Source organism: Pantherophis guttatus, chromosome 6 (genome assembly GCF_059756535.1).
Source record: "Pantherophis guttatus breed Tessera chromosome 6, ASM5975653v1, whole genome shotgun sequence".
Classification (NCBI taxonomy): domain Eukaryota; kingdom Metazoa; phylum Chordata; class Lepidosauria; order Squamata; family Colubridae; genus Pantherophis; species Pantherophis guttatus.
Window position 1 is genome coordinate 35,484,276 of NC_142068.1, and position 18,545 is coordinate 35,502,820.

The window sequence follows — 18,545 nt, forward strand, 5'->3', positions numbered from 1 at the left end:
CTGACAGGATAGTGGGGAATGGAAGGATTTATATTCCTTGCAGACAGTTAATAACCCATAAAGGATACAGATTACCAGCTGTCTGGAAGGAATATAAATCCTTCCATTCCCACTATCCTGTCAGAGCTGAAGAAGCTTCTTGGATCAGAAACGAAACATCTTCAAAAGAAAAAAAACAAGAAAGTCCAGTTGCCTCCTGAAAAAGCACCTGTGATGACCCAGGGCATGATACAGAGATAACACAAACAGCTGGCAATTCAAACCACCCTTTTATTGTTCCAAAACTCCCCAAACGCTCTCATGTTTCTGCAAAGTCCCAGAGCAGAGGGAGTACAAACCCGCACACAAACCTCAAGCAGCCTCTGGCTGCAATTAGTCCAGCCCAGCACTGTCTGCACCAAGGCTGCATAGCAATAAATCCCAAATGTCTTCAGCAAAACAAGACCCAAGCAAGGAGTTCAGGGAGCAAAAGATCCAGAAAATTAGTCCAGAACACCAACAAGGAATGGAAGGACTCTTTGGAAGTTCAAACGTCGACACACAACTCTTTAAGAATTCAGCATTTGTTCCTGACAAGTGCCCCTCCCCGTGGCATCTCCTTAAGTCTCATTCACCAGGTGTGCCTGGTGAAGCTGGGCAGAGCACTCTCCTCGCGCGTGGCCTGCTCCGTCTGCACAGATCACGCCTTCTCTGCACTCTCCGAACTCTAGCATCAGGAGTGGGTGGTTCTTGCTCCTCGTCTGAGCTCTCCTTATTAATTCTGAACAGCCTTACCTGGACTGACTCTGCCCTTCCCCAGTTTCCTCCAAGACCAACGGAGCTGCGCTCTCACTCACAAGAAGTAAGTTCTTGTTCCAGCTCATCTTCCGCCACAGATCCAGACTCTGACGAGGGCATGACAGCACCTTTGGGATAAAGAGGTAGTTAATGGTCATGTATGAAAACAATAGAAGTAAAACAATTACAAATTCTAGGTTTATTCATGAAGAATCAGTTTCACTGAGAGCAACATTGAGTATATTTGCAATATTACTCTTCAAACTATTTTTGAGTTTCCAAGAGCACACTTCCTTTGAAAGGGATCTTATGTTTTTCTATCTTAATGTGAAAAAAATTAAAGAAACAAAGGCAGTATGTGATGGAAGCAAGGATAGCTTACAACACTAGAATTATAACAAGAAGCATCATGAATGATACTGGTGCAAATTAAACCTAGTTATTTTTCTTTTCTTTTCTCATGTCTTTAATTTTTTTTTGGCTTACTATTTCTTAACTCTTTTCTAGCTTTGCATAATGTTGCCTACTCTGAAAGGAAATGTGTTATTGGTTCTTTTTTCTTATATCCTGCCTTTAATTTATTTCCTATTTTCTACTTTTGCTTTTTTGCATTTTCCATAACAATTGCATAATATTTTCTAAAAGAAACATATGTACATATTGTTATTATCACCAACATCTGGAATGTTAAAGGTTGCTATTGGGATAGACTATTTAACTTCTTGTTCTTGAAGGATATGACAATGAATATAACACATCTTTTCAAGTTAATTGAGAGGAAATGATGTACTTTAGATTCAAAAGTAGAAAAAGATATATATACGCAACATGCACATAGCAGGATACAGAATTTATCCACATGTTTGCCGTCCATACTGAAAGCTTGGAGTACATCTGTTATTTTTTTTTGTTCGCTTTCATCCAAGAAAGATTTCTGTCTCTGTTAGTGTTTCTGTTTCTCAATTAATCTTCATCTAAAGCTATGAGAATAATTCAAGTTTGACTTGTTTTATGGTAAAATGTATTTCTTCAGTGATGCTCTATAGAAAAGAAAGAAAGAAAACGATTAACATATTTTGCTTCAAGGACAACTATTTTAAGCAGAACATTTTTCAAATGAGTTAATCCATGTTTGACATTTGCAAATTATCCACAAGGAGATTTTGACTTAATAGGTTTGTTTATTTGCAAATATTCACTGTGACAGATGTTAGCCCTAGGCAACTCTGCATACAGCACATTGTTCTCCTTGCTATGGATTGATACTGTTTCTAATTGGTGCTTTTTGTGAACTAAATCTTAAGGAAGAACCACTTTTGCATGTGCTGTAATTCGGTGCCCAAGGGGCACCAGATTTCTTAAAAATCTTCATGAGAAATAAATATATGGCTGCGTAATTACTAGTTGCCATTTTATGTGCATCAGAGTCTAGTCAATACATGCATTTCTGAAGCAGCATCTTCACAATATTTGACCAGAAGATATCCTTTGCTAATGTTAGATCACACTTGTTAGGAAATGGTTATTTGTCTAACTAGTTGGTCAGCCAATATATAAACCAACAATGTATGTTTGCAGTCAGAAAGGTATTATATTACTTTAAGACTATATTGCATCATCCTGTATCCTGTTTGGCTAAGCTCTGTAGCCAATGTACTTAAGGGAAGTCTGAATCATGGCTTGTGTGGATATTACACCATTTTACCTGCTTACTTGCTGTAACTCTCTACCTGATCTCTCTGCATGATCACTGTTTGATCATAGCTACATGTTTCTTTCTACTATTTATTGAATGTTTTAATATTGAACTTGTTCCTGTTTTGAAACTCAAGAAGAACTGTTTTATTGTGTATGACTACAACTGGTAAGAAGACTTTGTACTTGAAATATCCCTGGATTGATCTTTTAACTCTCGCCTTACCCGTGTATGACTTGGATTGTTTTTGGACGTTGCTTTACTTTTTTTCTAAAAGTAAAAGACTACAACAACTCAGTGTGTTTGTATGTTAACTGTAATTGTTCACAACCACTCTCAGTCATTTTCATGCGTATACTCAAAGGGTACTCTGCTCAATAATCCACAATATCAGTTATGAGCCAAGAATATCCTTAACAACACTGATCCATGATCATGAGCCACAGTAGCGCAGTGGTTAGAATGCAGTATTGCAGGCTACTTCTGCTGACTGTCGGCTGCCTCCAATTTGGCAGTTCAAATCTCACCAGGCTCAAGGTTGACTCAGCCTTCCATCCTTCTGAGGTGGGTAAAATGAGGACTCAGATTGTTGGGGCCAATATGCTGACTTTGTAAACCACTTAGAGAGGGCTATAAAGCACTGTAAAGTGGTATATAAGTCTTATTGCTATTTGAGGCAACAGACTTATCAATCTGCTTCTGCTTTGTAACTTGGTAGGAGATGGCAAGTGACTCTGTGCCAAGCTTAATCTGGAATAAGTGTATTGGAGAAACTGCCGAGTTAGTATTGCTGATTAAGGGGATGCTGGCAGCAAGTCAGACACATCCTCAAAATTGGTACCAGCTACTAGGTACAGTAGTGATTTGGGGTCTGTCAGATGGTGCCTTTAATCTACAGTAGAAGAATAAATATGTGGTCAAGGAAGTTTGGGGCTCAGGAGTCAGCAGATAAGCTTATTTATGGTCATTTCTTGTTTTCTCATGTTGTGTATTTGTGAAATTAAGAGAAATGAAATAGGAAGTACAGGTCTGACTGAAAGTGAGATGAACTTGGGGAATGGAGTTGGCTAACACATTTAGGAAAATGAAAGTATAGATTGAATGAATAAGGTAAAATACAATGTATTTTCATCTAGATTGTTGCGTTAGCACATAATTTAATAGAATTAAGATTTTAAAATACTTTTTTTAAAGTTGTTGATTTAAACTAGATTTTCTGTAGGCTTCCTTTTGTACAATTTTTGTCTATCTAATGAAATATATAGCATAGGATGAGATCCTGAAAGACTGAGAGGGAGGTGAAAATTTTAAATAACAAAAGGCAATAAATAAATATAATTAATAAATAAATATAATAAATATAAGGATGGAAGCAAGGGTCGTTTGAAACAACAGAAAAATATAGTGAAGAGTAGTTGTTGTTGTTTTGTAAACTAGACTTATATTTTGTTTTAATTTTCTATTTTTAATTTTCCTTCTTCTCCTTCACTTTCTTCCAGAAAGAAATAGTGGAATTTATTTAATTTTTTTTAACTAGAACTATTTAATAATTGTAAATATTGTGCATTTAGTCTTTTGAAGTAAGACATTAAAAAACAAAAAGTATGGTATTAAAAAGCAGAAAAGAAAGAGTCTCATGGCATCTTAAGTTGTAACCCCTTTGCCATATAAAAATTTATATAATAGTAAATTTGGTTAGACTTTAAAGAGATGTTATTTAAAATAAATATAGTGGTTGGCCACTAGAGGGGAATCTTAGCCTTTACAGTTTCAGAATGAATATTCAGTATATTTCAGCAACAATGTTATCTTTACTATTTTTTTAAGTCTTCCTTTTTTGAAGTTAAAAACTTTTTTGAACAATGCATTTGAGCCAAGAAGTGTTATGTGAAACTGAAATATGCTCAACACAAAACAATCAAAATAGCATGACTTTCCTTGGTCTGTAATTTTTGTATTGTTAACTTTATTTCTGCTGTAATTTGCATATATTTAACTTCTACGTAAAAGCTCCTGTATGCATCTAGCAATAACATTCACAAATACATTGCTATGTTTTTTATGTGCATTTGTCCTAAAGCATACATTTTAGGAATACATTATTATAAATATTGTACTGAAATTAAAATTATTTTCATCAATATAAAGTTCATTGAGAACTCTTGGAACTGTGAATGCCTTTTATCACATACTAGAAGTGCAAATTTAAATTTAAGGCTGATTGATATTCAAAATATAAAGAACTTTCTCTGTTTAAATCAATATGGAAATTGCTAACTCCATCCCCATTTTTTTTTCCATAGCTTGATATCGTTATCAGGATTTAAGATTCCATAGAAAACTTCAACCATTCAGACAATTGTCCTGTACATTGATGAATGACTTTTCAGTGGCAGCATAGCACAACCTCTAGTATAAAAGGACTGTTTGTTGCTAGTATGTGCCGAGTTCTGCCATTTTCATATACCTAATTAGGGATTCTTCTTCTTGTTATGGCATATCTGTCATCAGACACTGGCGATCATGTTGGCAATCCTATTTTTGTCAACAGCCACATGAAAAAGTGCTGCTGAGTTTTGTCCAAACCAGTCCCTTGGGTTTTGAAGCCATAATGTTCATCTGCCTGGACCTCATTTGCCTTCAATCTTTCCCTGGAGGGTTAAGTAAAGGATGCTGTATTTTTCTGGGTGTCGCATCAGGTGTCCAAAATATTCTTTGGCTTTTTAATGGCTGTTTTCCCAGGGGGTTTATCACCTCATTTGTGATTGTTAACCCAGTTTATATGTAATAGCAGTCTGTAAATCCACGTTTTAAATCCTTCCAGTTTCTTCGAATGGCTTTCTGTCAGAGACCAACTCTACTCTGTAGAGCAGGATAGAAAAGACAAGCCTGATTTTCAGTCTTAGGCTTATGTCGTGACTGCAGAAGCCCTTTTTCATTTTGAAGAATGCTGTTCGAGCTTTCTCTATCCTTGTCTTTATTTCACTGATCATGTCCCAGCTTTCATGTAAATTAAAATCGAGGTATGTGATTAGGGATAGATTAACCTCTCGTTCTTTCCTAATGTTATAAAGTTTTGTTAGATGGTAAATTTCTCCCTTTAGGATCCCTTTAGGATATATTTCAATCAGAAATAGGCTTTTGTTTTTGTGGTGGAATATTGGTTTGTTTTGTGATATTGCAGTTTATCATAATGTGGATATAAACATAGAGTAAATGTCATTTGAACTAGGGGATCTTGTTGCACTAGACATGGGTGGTACCGGTATGTCTAGTGCAGGGGTGGGCAAATGTGGCTCTTTTACAACCTGTGGACTTCAACTCCCAGTATTCCTGAGAAGTTGAAGCCCACAGGTTGTAAAAGAGCCACATTTGCCCACCCCTAGTCTAGTGCAACAAGAGTTAAGATTAGGTAAGATTTAGAGTAAGCTAACAAGGTAAGTTATGAGTCTCCAATTTATATATCACTCTGAATTGAAATCAGAAAGTATATAATTTACTGTAATTCAAGCTATACATCTTTGGCAGGTTGACTATACCATAACCAATCATGTCAGTTTCATTCTCCAGATGTTTTTAGTGCATTACTGGATCACATAGAATTATTCCAATCTTTGAATTGCTTCGGTAGCTGATGTTTTTTCTCTAATGGTACCCCACAGTTACTATTTGAATTAATTCCAATCTTATGTGTGTATAATTCTGTGCTGCTTGTGGGTTTTGCTCATGTAATATCTATTTGCAACATTTGATTTGACTTATAAATTATCCTAGTTTAATTCAACCATTTCATGATACCTGTCTGAATTTGAATCAATGTACTTACTTCCAAATATCTTCCCAAGAATCTTAAGTGCACTGGAAGCCCTGCACAGAGGTTCAGGTTAGAAATTCATAAAGGAAATACAGATCCTCCCTGTGGACATCTCAATTCTAGGAATCTTTTTGGAGGAGCTGCAAAGAATAATTTCTAAAGGGCATGTACATTCCTTATTACTACCTTTGGAAAACCCAAGTGAAATTTCTGTATGTTACTCTTTTAGATGAATTATAAATAGCTTCAACTTTCTACCTGTTAGAACTGTTTAATTTTTGGTATTTTATGTATTATGAGAATTTAAAGCAGGAAATATTCAGGTATGTTTGCCACTAGTGAAATAGGGCTTGGAGAGGAGGAATTTTCAATTTTATGAAATTTGCTTGAAAAGCTTTATATAACATTAATGATATACATTTTATGAAATGTCTACTATAAATTCTATGAAATGTCAAATAGTTTTTATTTCTTTTATTTTTCTATCTTTGAGTCACTCTTGACTCCTGGCAACTGCCTAAACAAGTCTTTTCAGTTTTCACGGCAACAGTTTGAGAAGTAGTTTGACACTGTTTTCTTTCCAGGGTTGAGAAAATGTAATTAGTCCAGTCACACAGATGGCTTCCTGCCTAAAGTAGAACTACCAATCAGTCTTCCAGCTGCTAATCCAAAACCTTTAACCATTAGACCAAACTGCCACAAATCTGGTAATAACCACATTTGGAACTTTTTATGCAGTTACAATTTTTTCTTAAAATGCATATTAAGTTAAGTACAAAAATAGACTAGGTTACACACCTACAGGGACAGAATGAACATGTAATATTCCTGCAAAACAATCAATATTTTTATTTAAAAAACAAACAAACCCAGCACTACTACATAAAGATTAGCATTAAAGAACGACTACTGCTAAAAATTCTTCAAAATTTTATTTATAGAAACATCTAAACGTATCGTCAAAATGATGCCGAAAAGCCAGTAAAGCTTGAATAGAAATCACAGCTAGTTTTAACTGCTAGCACCATTTTACCTTAAAACATTCACTAAATTATGGTTCTGAGTATATACAAGCTACTTAAAATACAAAATGTAGCATTACCAGAGTTTTAAAAAACATTGTACTGTATGATGAAAACATTTTGAAATGAACTGTTCATTTTTACGTTATGAATTTATCAAGTTAGATTATTCATAAGATTTTTCTGCATGAATCTAAGTACCAAGATTAAAAGATTGTTTGAAACACTAGTTTTGACATTCTTTTACAAAGAAAGTAGAAAACAGTTATGTCACTATAATGTAAAAAAGATGTTTCACTTTATAAAATGTATTCCCTAGTCTATAAAAGTACTAATGGGACTACAAAATTAAGCCTTGTGTTAAGTTGTCTTTTGGTCATATGCAGCCAAATGGTAAACACATTGCTGTTCTTTTTTACAGCATAAATTATTTCAACAGATAGATTCTAAAGAAGTGGAATAAAGATGTAAAAACTTTTTTCTCCATGTCTATCTCCTCTGTATTTTCTTTTGAATCCTTTTCTAGCATCTGGCACAACTTGTAATTAGTGTTCAAAGTACACATAAAGTGCTAAAAGTGCAAAAACAGAGTTTTTCTTTCAATATAATCTACGGGTTGTTTTGTATATGGCATGATGATTTCTAACAAAAATTGCTTCCATATGTTTGGAATTCTAGAAGGCGGCTGCAATATTGTAAATGGAGTCTTATGTAGCTTCTGTATAGGTTGATCCACACTGGTCATGTACAAGATACTTTTTACAATGCTGGTGCTCCTCAACGTCACTGATTACAGGGATTGAGATTGTCCACATGTTCAAAAGAGTAGTTTTGAAATAATACTGCCCCATCTTGAACAATCTTTACTCAATCTATAGTGTAAGTGAAACACATAGCTTAAGATCAAGTGTATCCAGAACCTGATGTGCAAAGAACATTTGAATCAAACACCTTTTTCTTTTTTTTAATGGCTGCTTTTTTTAACTCTTTAAAAATAACTGATTATAATAATGGGTTTATGAAATGAAGAAAAACTTTCTGCTATGATATCAACTGGGATTGTTAATATTTGCTTTCATGTTTAAATCTTTGCAGTAGAATGCTACGTAATCAGAATATATGTATTCAGTTACTCAAGCAATATCTGTTTTACATCAATTATGCAACAAATCATGTTGACCATAAAGAAAATAGTTTTTATACTTCTGGGTTAATAATGGGATATGGCATTTTAAATTAATCTAGAATGAATTTTGGCAAAAGTAAGATAATTTCAAGCTATATGCATTTGCACTTAGGCACACAAGACTTTTGACAATATCAAACTTCCTCAAAGACAAACTTTTAACAATGCAAAATCAAATACTTTATTCCTCTTCCGTTTAGAACGGTCTTCTGCGACATGCATCATAGTAACTAGTGGTATTAAAAGGTGAAAACATGTCCTGCTTAACAAAATGGACAAATTTCTCTAAAGGACACATCATCTTGCCAAAATGCTTGTTAAAATCCCGGCAGAAGGAAGTTTGGAATGTAACATCAACCCCATTGTAAAGGATACGAATAAAGTTTTCATTATATTTCTTTTCATCTTTCCATAACTCAAAGACTAGTCTAGCAGCAAACCTTGGAAACTTGGCCCCAGTGATGCCTAAGGCACTAAGAACAGGTGACAACGTAACATCGTGAGCAGAGAAAAGAACAAATAATTCTTCTTTCTTGCCTTCTGCAATCCTTAACATCCGATTGACTGTTTGGTTCAGGATTGGATGGGTGGCTAGTAGTGCATACAAATAATAATATTTCTTTTTTTGCCTCTCCTTTTCATCTTCAAGTTGATGTTTCTTGATTACTTTAAAGTGCTCGATGTCTATGCAACCATTCTTAGTACAGGGAAAGCTGGCATTATGGCAGAAGTGGCACAACATAGAATCAATGGGATTAGAAGCTCTTAACTGCCGGGTGGGAATGCCAACTATTCTGGCCATATCTGCATAAGTCTTTTCCAAATCTATTTTTTTCACTCGGAGGCTATACTGGCGACGTTGCTCTTCCTCCAGGTAATGGTTTCTTCTCTGGCATTCACAGTGTCCAGAACAAAAAATTGTGCTCCATTGATTCCTAAAATTAATTTTCTTCCAATCAAAGTCTGGTAGAAAAGAATAGAGTAATGCTAGTCCACTTTGCAGAGTTCGACTCTTTCCAGTGGTCTCCAAATACAGATGTTTACTTGTCCAATCAATTGGTAGCAAGTTATGCTTCTTTATATATATGTCACGTAACAATTGTCCATTTTGTAGGTGTTGTACAATTCCTTTAAAAAGAAAGAAACAAGGTAAGCCTTCCTCTAAGTAAAATCTAGGAGACCTTAGCCATGTGCATTTATTTACATTTGTTTAATGTTATGTAAAATAAGATTAATAATTTATATAACAATAAGTCCTAAAGAGGTATCAAATAAACATTAGAAGCTTATTCTGGTGCTGTTGCTAGCTGACTGGAAAAGGGAAAGCTTTTGCACATATTAGAAACTTTCTTAAATTATTAGAGGTGCTAAATGAGGCTTTATGGTAAAGTGAAGCAAAGCAATGCAGATGCTTCGTTTTTAAAAAGTGGTATGCAACACTAATTTATGAGGAGCTTTTAAAATCAGAAGGTGCTAGAAACCAGGAAACCAAGAAACTCTTCCAGCCCCACCTAGCTCAGCTCTAGCTGAGTGACTTTGGGACAGTCACTCTTTCTCAGCCCCACCTAGCTCATGGTCTAGGTGTTGTAGATAAAATAGGAGGAGGAAGGAGTATTAGATATGTTTGCCATGTTTAGTTACTTAAAAAATAGATAAAAATCAAATCAAATCAATCAATCAATCAATCATTTTAAATAAATAAATAAATAAAGCTCTCTAGATGTATTTAATCAGCATATTATTTTCTTGTCAATATCTTTCCATTCCCCAAAAAGCCCCATGAAACAACACAGAAGTTATTTCCCATGAAATGAGCATGACCTGTCACAACTTCTAAATAAAGTAGATCAAGTAGAAAGTAGAATATTGATAGTATAACAAACTTTGTGCTAAATGAAACCTTTCCATAACAAAAGGGCTGATCAGGCACTGTTGCTCAAAGTAAAGTCCCTATCTGCAACCAACTGGCTTTGTTTGGCAGAATGGCATCAAATGGTCATGGTGGGTTTTGTTGTTGAAGAATGCCACATTTGCCAGAAAATGCCTTCATGGTTGTAATAATCTTTTTTTCCTGTTTTCATTGTACTTTACAAAAATTGTTATGGGCGCTCTGGGCTGCATTTTGAATGAACCACTCATCCCTTAAACCCATCCAGTTTTTGCAGACCTTAAGGTATAGGCTACCCTGGTATGTTCCTGTTTGTAGATTCATCAACAAAACTTCTACATAATTTATTATAGAATGATTATCAAAACACTGTTTCTTTTTTCTTGTTTTATATAGCAACATTATTTTCTTTTCCTTTCCATCTTTTCAATTTGTCCTACTCTCTGCTCTGACTCTTCTGTTAATCTTCCTTTAAATTTTCTACATTTATTTTTGCTTCCTTTATAACAAAGGATGCAATTAACATTATGTAAATTTTAGTAGAATGTAAGTAATGTACCATTTCAAAACAGGATGCTTCCATTAGCCATCATCAGAGGTAAAAACTCTTTTGAAATTTACGCAACACTAATTAACAAGCACCAAACCCACAATTTATTATTCTGAAGAATAACAAAATGTACCTTCTGGTTGTATAACCATATAATCAGCACTTAGACATAAATAATATTTTTAAAAATATTGAAAGACTAATTTAATTTAACAAACTATGAAGAAAAAAATTCAATTATCTTATTTCTTCACAAATGATTACTACAGCAGCTTAGCTCTAAAGACAATTCTGTTTAACAAATACAGTCCAGAAAAACACAAAGACTCACCAAAATCACGATATATTAATCAATGTAATAATAAAAAAATACATTAACATTATATAACATTATGACATAAATTACTGATGGAAAGCCAAGTTCTAAGATCAATCCATTTTTTTCTGATAATGTCAGGCTAAAACAACATAGTACAAGGGAGGCAATACTACTGCTTCCTGTTTATTATTTATTTATATTTATAGCAAGTGCAGCTAGGGGAAAGCAGAAAGCTATTTGTAAACTGTACTTCAATAAAAACAGCTCATTATTTTAAAGAACTTTGTTAAGAGGACTACAATTGCATTCAAAGTTAAGGGAACCTCACCAAAGTCTAGTATCTTTAAAGCATGAAAATTTGTTACTGTTTACTTTTCCTCTTAAGACCCTTTTTCCTTTAGCACTGTATTTTTAGATTACAAACCAAATGGTAGGTTTGTCTTTTTATATATATCAGTAACTATACTAGAAGTTTTTTCAACTGACCAGCCAAATACAAAATGGCTTAAAAACAGGAATCATGCTAGTTTTAAAGAGTTATTCAGACAAGGGAGGAAAAATGAGAATTTCTTACTGAAACTATATTATGCTGTGGAAAGGATCAATATGTTCCCTGAAAAGGCATTTAAAACATTTCTTAAGTCTTTTCAAAAACTTTTAAGAAAAAAAATCAAAGCATCACCAGCATACTGATTTTTATTAGAAATGAAAATAAACCAGTTGTATGTATGTACCTGTCTGCGTAAGTTCTCCCATTTCACACAGTGAATGGCTTGGGTATCGAGGCAGGCTGCTCAAAGATCCATCCATTTGGGCTTCTGATCCTTTAGACATATGGCTAATAAAAGCTTCAAGCAAAGGATGGGAAGGCTTTCTAAAAGAGATTAACCAAAACAGCTATTTAAGGGTATGAAACAGGGGTGGGTTCTACTTACCTTTACTACCTGTTAGCTATGGGAGGACGCGCGTGCTCATGCTTCACTCAAACATGCATGCTTCTGCGCATGCACAGATCATCCATGATGACATCCGGGTGGGTGGGCGGAGCCTCCCGCCGCTTTTACTACTGGTTCGCAAGAAAATATAAACAATTTCTATGTATTTTTCTTAGAAGTTTTTATATATTTATATATACTTGGTCTAGAGGTTAAGGCACCAGGTTGGAAATTAGGAGACTGTAAGTCAAGTCCTATCTTAGCTATGAAAGCCAGCTGGGTGACTTTGGGCCAGTCACTCTTTCTCAGCTGAGGCATCTCACAGGATGTTGTTGCAAGGAAAATAGGAAGAGGAAGGTGTGTTTGATATGTTCATCCCCTTGAGTTATTTGTAAAAATAAAAGACAGGATACAAATAAATAAATGTCACATATTATACAAGTAAAGGTAAAGGTCCAAATGAGTCTGACTCTAGAGGGTGGTGCTCATCTCTGTTTCGTAGCCAAGGGAGGCAGCATTGTCCAAAGACACTACTATGGTCATGTGGTCAGCGTGACTATACACCAAGATACATGGAATGCTATTACCTTCTCACTGAAGTGGTACCTATTTATCTACTTGCATTTGCATGTTGTTGAACTGTTAGGTTGGCAGAAACTGAGACAAGGAACAAGTGCTCATATCGTCATGCAATACTCAGATCTCAAATCTGGGCTGTCAAATTTCCAGCAAACAAGCTCAGCATTTTTAACCACTAAGCCATCGCACATATCCTGATACAAATACAACAACTTTCATTATCCCCATTAATCTAATATAGACGTAACTCTATTGATACTATAAATAACTTTTTACTAACATTTTTCAGGTTTTGGACATTTTATTGTAATGAGGTATGATCTATTTAAGGGTGCTCACTTTAAAGACTATGATGTTCTTATTTTTTTATTCAATTAATTTGTAGGGAATTTTAAAAATACTTTTAAAAAGAAAAGTAAACTTTATGTTTTAAAATAAAATAAGAAAAGTTACTGTATATAGTTCTAGTGCTATGCATTCCAAAAGTTAATCTGATTTTTTTAAAAATGAATTTAATTTCCATGTGATGTTATTTTGAATTTTTGAAATTACAAGAAGCACTTAAAATAAGTCAGACTAGTGTTTACTATCTTGTCTGATTTTTTTAAATACTTACTGTATACCACAAGGTGGTGCCAAACTGCTTTCATTTCACTGCAGATATTATTACGCATAATTACAACTTAAAACAAATTATTTCCTTAACTGATTTCAGTTTTGCTTTATTATCATCTTAGCCAAGAACTCATGCATATTGACCAACCATAAAATATAACCATGCAAAATGTTTTCAATAATAGTCAAATAAACATATATATTAGCCTTACTACAATGGATCCTAGATGCTAAAGAGAAGTATTTTTCAATCATATATGCCATCTTGGGCTCATGGCAACTAAAAATTAATACTCATAAAATGTGTCAGAGTTGACAGGGATTTTCACTATTACAGGTTGCAGTAACCTTATTTAACATATTATTTATTCATTTCATTTATAGGCCAGCCAACTTTTAAATATCTCTTTAGTTTTAAAACTAAAAAACAAACCCTATAAAAATATAAAGTAATATTATGGAACATGCATTGAAGAATATATGCTCTAATAATTCATCCTCCCCTGATTGATATACCCAAAGCTTCTCTATGGCTGAGCACTTTCTTAATATCTCTCTAAGATAGCTGATGGAAGAGCATTCAAGCAGGCTGGAGAAGGCCCAATGACACAGGTAGTCCTCAATTTGGAACCATTCATTTAGTAGTCATCCAAGGCAGTGGTGGGTTTAAATTTTTTTACTAGTGGTTCCGTGGGTGAGGCTTGGTGGGCATTGCATGGCTTGGTGGATGTGGCATGGTGGGCGGGGGAGGGGAAGGATACTGTAAAATTTTCATTCCCACTCCAGGGAAAGGTTAATGCAAAATCCCCATTTCCTCCTGATCAGCTGGGACTTGGGAGGCAGAGAATAGATGGGGGCGGGGCAGTCAAAATTTTTACTACCGGTTCTCCGAACTACTAAAAATTTCTGCTACTGGTTCTCCAGAACTGGTTAGAACCTGCTGAAACCCACCTCTGATCCAAAGTTACAACAGTACTGAAAAAGTGACTTATGACTGTCTCCATGGTCATATGATCACAATTCAGGTGCTTGGCTATTGGCATGTATTTACAACAGTTGAAGTATCATGACATCACATAATCACCATTTAAGACCTTCCCAGCTTCTAACAAGCAAAGGCACTGGAGGAGGCTGGATTCACTTAGTAACACGAGTCACTTAACAACCTCAGTAATTCACGTCAATGACAAAAAGATAATAAAATCAGGTGTGACTCGTTGAACCATTGCCTCCCATAGAACAGAAGTTCAGGCCCAATTGTGATTGTAAGTCAAAGACTACCTATATTTAGAATAGCATGCAGCTTTAGGTAAATTGCAGGGTAGTATCTTGAATGTTTGCTAACAGACCAATAAAACCTGATAGTTCGACCGTATTCCTTTGTAATTCTATATCCTTAATCTACTACTTAGTCATCACTTTGACTGTATTGTTGAAGCAAGGATCTTGGAAACTATTCACAGGAAAGGCCACAGGTGTGCAATTTGTTTATAACATTTCTCCAGTACTTGAATCTATAGTATACCTGTATGAAACAATTACTAAGAAAAGTGTCATAGTCATCAAGCTGAGCCTTAGCCAGTGAAAAATATTATTTGCCAGACTTCGGCTTCTATCCTAAGGAAAGCAGCTTCTAATCTCAGCAATACAGTGGAACACACATCTGGATATCTAGGAAAAGGCTCTTTAAAAGCTAACTTGTTTTGTCAGGCCCTAATTTTACCTCATAAAAAGTTGAAGAAATTTGAGGCGAAAAGCTTAATTGCAGTAGGAATATAGTTCCTTCATTTTTTCCAGTGGAATTTGAAAAAAATCTGTCACAATTTTTGCAGTTATAAAGGAAAGTTTAATTGTCCCAAATCATGTGATCACCTGCTGACACAAAGTCAATGGGGAAACCAGAGTCACTTAACCATCATGTCACTAACCTATCAACTGCAGTGATTCACTTAATTGTGACAAGAAAGGTTGTAAAATGGGGCAAAAACATCACTTAACAAATGTTGCATTTAACAACAGAAATGTGGAGCTCCATTGTGGTCATAAGTTGAAGACTACCTGTATTTAAAATAAATGACTTCTCTGCTTGGTTGAATATATACTATTCCGCAAAAATAGGAACAGGCCCAATATAATGTAGTAATCTAAATGTATAAACCAAGTCGTTAGTGCAGTCAGCAATATCAAAAGCTGCTAACAGATCCACCAAGATTAACAGTCACATTATCTCCCATCTCTTAAAAAAGTGATCCCCTACATGCAATCAAATTTCACTTTGTCTCCAAATCAGGTCTAAGAATCAAGAAACATTTTGCACTTTCTACCAAGCTCCATCCCCACAAGTAAAGTTGTAACTTCATTCTTATCCAGAAAAATGTCAGAGATAATTTGAAACAAATAGGAATTTAACAAACTTTCTTTTCTTGACATTATTTATACACAACATTTCAGAATTTGTTATGCATTTGAGTATAATTTATTACTTGTAAGAATATTCTTCAACACTCTTCATGAAATATCTGCTCACACAATCATACTGCATAATCTGTATACTTTTGTATGACATACAATAAAAACTTAAGAATTTACAACAAACTTTCTAAAACAATATAAAAACACTGAAAAGACTTTTCAATTTCCAATGAAATATTACATAAAAATGTATTGTTTAGAAACCTGAAGCTCTTTTAAGAATCACTTCACTATTATATCCTAAACACTAACATTTACAATTTACCTCATGAAAAACCAGTACTGCTTTTGTCAGAAAGCATTCTGCTTATGTCTCAGTGAACAGTATCTAAGCAATGCTAACATACATACATTCATGAAAAGCTACTCCTCAAAGGGAGTATGTAGAAGCATTTGTACCTCAAGAAAAAAATCCTGCACTCCCACATTCTAGAAGTTTCACTAGGCGTGCTAGTATTCACAAGACAAGAATGGAGTTGAAGAAATGCAAAGAAAGAAATGCAAAGCAGCTGAAAGTACATTCATTGGTTAATTACTTTTCCATTTAAAAAAACATATTAAGAATCTTTCTTTTGAATGGCCAATTAACAGTATCCAGGCAACAGTGTGGAGATTGATGCTATTTATGCACAATAAAAAAAGTATTTTGTTAGTGTGCTTGAGCTTCTAGAATGGTTCTTCAGTTTTGATTTCCATAAAATAGGGTTACATGCCCACAGTTTGTGAAGTTCTGCTTTTTTGATGAAAGCCTATTCTAGTCTTTATTTAAACCAGGATGGATTGATTAGTGCCTCTTGAAGTCCACTGTATCCTTAGTCATTATTTTTTTAGTCAAGGTCATAATTCTTCTCTTTCTCTCTTCTTTCTTATTCACTGTTCAGTTCTTAAAGCCATTCATTACTGGAAAAACAGTGTTTCAACTATTCTGGCTGTGTTGTCACAGAAATAGATAACATGATCTTGTCTAAGTTCATTATTATTTTTCACCCTAAAATTAAACTTCTTTTTACTTCTCTAGGATACTATGCATCTTCATTTATTTTTGAAGGCCAGAGAACAAAACTATGTTATTTCAGTTCACTTCATCACTATCAATTGTTTTCTGTGATATTTAGCATCCTTACCAATTGTGATTTTTTTTCTAATTTAAGAACTCCACAGATGTCTGCATGCTTGATGTCTTTGGTCTGTATGAGTTATATGTAACCTTGAAACTCCCAACAATTCTAGGCAGCCCACAGCAATCAAAACATGGTAATTACAATATAATTTTTAAAAGGAAAAAGAATAAAAGATGACAAGAACAACAGACTGAATGAAATAAGAGGTTTCTCTCTGTCTCTCTCTCTTTATCCTAATTGAATATAATAACCAAAGCCTACTGTCAGACCTTTTTCATTTCTCTACCAAGTGGTCCCAAAATGCATATCCCCCCAAATGCCTTAAATAGTCTATCCACCCCCTGTATCAAATCTGGACCTGTAATGCCTGCTGAGTACCCTATCCTTTTTCTACAACATACATTAATTAAAAGTTGATATAGCCAATCCAACCAATGCTGCTTTGCCAACCAACTAGACCCCTTAATCAGTATCCACTAGGAGCACATCTTCCACCATAAAATCAGGAATTCTCTGCCCAATAAACTTTCTCCCACAAAAGCTGCTGTCATTGAAGGATGGAGTTAAGCTTTCCCCTTTCCCCATTCTCCACCTCTCAGCCATTTGTTAGTCAAATTCTTGCTGAATGCATCCATAGGACTGTCAAGTGTTTATCATACAAGGTTTTTCACCTTGAAAAAAAGGTCTGTTTTTTTCTTGGAAATTACTAGCTACTGTATAATCAATTATTGGTGATAGTGGATTGAATTAGAAAAAGCAGACACAATTTCTAAATAATTAATACCAGTGAATCCAATCCAAACCCTAGGAACTTTACTTTCTCCTTTTTTTGTGTGCCACTCCTGCCTCCCCCAACTTTGGCAATGATAAAGGAAGTTGCTGTTTTGTTCTGGTTTCCTTATTTCTCAACTTATTCCATTCTCACCAACTCCAACATATTCTCTTCCATGTTGATGGAGAAAATAGAGTAAAAGAAGTCATATGCAATATATAAATTGCAAAAATAAAAGCAATTACACTACTTAAAGTTGGGGAAACTGAAAGTATGTACACCTATAAGGTAGCATAAAGATTGTGAAAGAAATTTTTAAAAAGTGAAAATGGCTGTTTCTACCTACTTTGTTAAATGGAAATGTAAGGAGAAACTCTGGAAATAATGTACTGTAATTAAGAAATATGTTTGGTAAAACAAGAGATAAGGTCAAGAACAAATGGTGCTGAATTAATGTGGACTGACTGCAAATATGACCAAAACAAAACAAAACAAAAATGTAAGTGGTCGGTCACATACATACAAAGAATAAATAAAGATCAAATTAAAAACAAACAAATAAAAAATGAGTAAATGGGTTAAAAGCAAGTGGAAGACCAAGAAGGTTGTCATTTGCTGTTGTACGGGAGATCCTCCAAAAAGTGGGATACATGAAGCAGCATATACATAGATATAGTGGCTGAAACTATATGATGCAAGGATTAAAGGGGCAAAGTAAATGCTGTAGATTTGATTGTATTTCTATTCCTTTTTTTCTGCTTTGCATAACATAGCTTACTCTGCGTGATAGACATATAAG

General features: G+C 34.5%; 1 protein-coding gene across 3 annotated transcripts in view; it reads right to left on the reverse strand.

Moving 5' to 3' along the window:
* Nucleotides 1–7,204: 7,204 nt before the first annotated feature.
* The window catches only part of PXYLP1 (2-phosphoxylose phosphatase 1), a 44,899-nt gene continuing 33,558 nt past the window's right edge, over nucleotides 7,205–18,545 (reverse strand). For all 3 annotated transcript variants that reach the window (XM_034439438.3, XM_034439436.3, XM_034439435.3), the window contains exons 5-6: nucleotides 11,987–12,126; nucleotides 7,205–9,623 (exon numbers count right to left, since the gene is read on the reverse strand). In XM_034439438.3, the coding sequence (XP_034295329.1) occupies nucleotides 8,692–9,623; nucleotides 11,987–12,126 (1,072 nt within the window). In that variant the 3' untranslated portion in view covers nucleotides 7,205–8,691. The remainder of the gene's footprint in view (nucleotides 9,624–11,986; nucleotides 12,127–18,545) is intronic.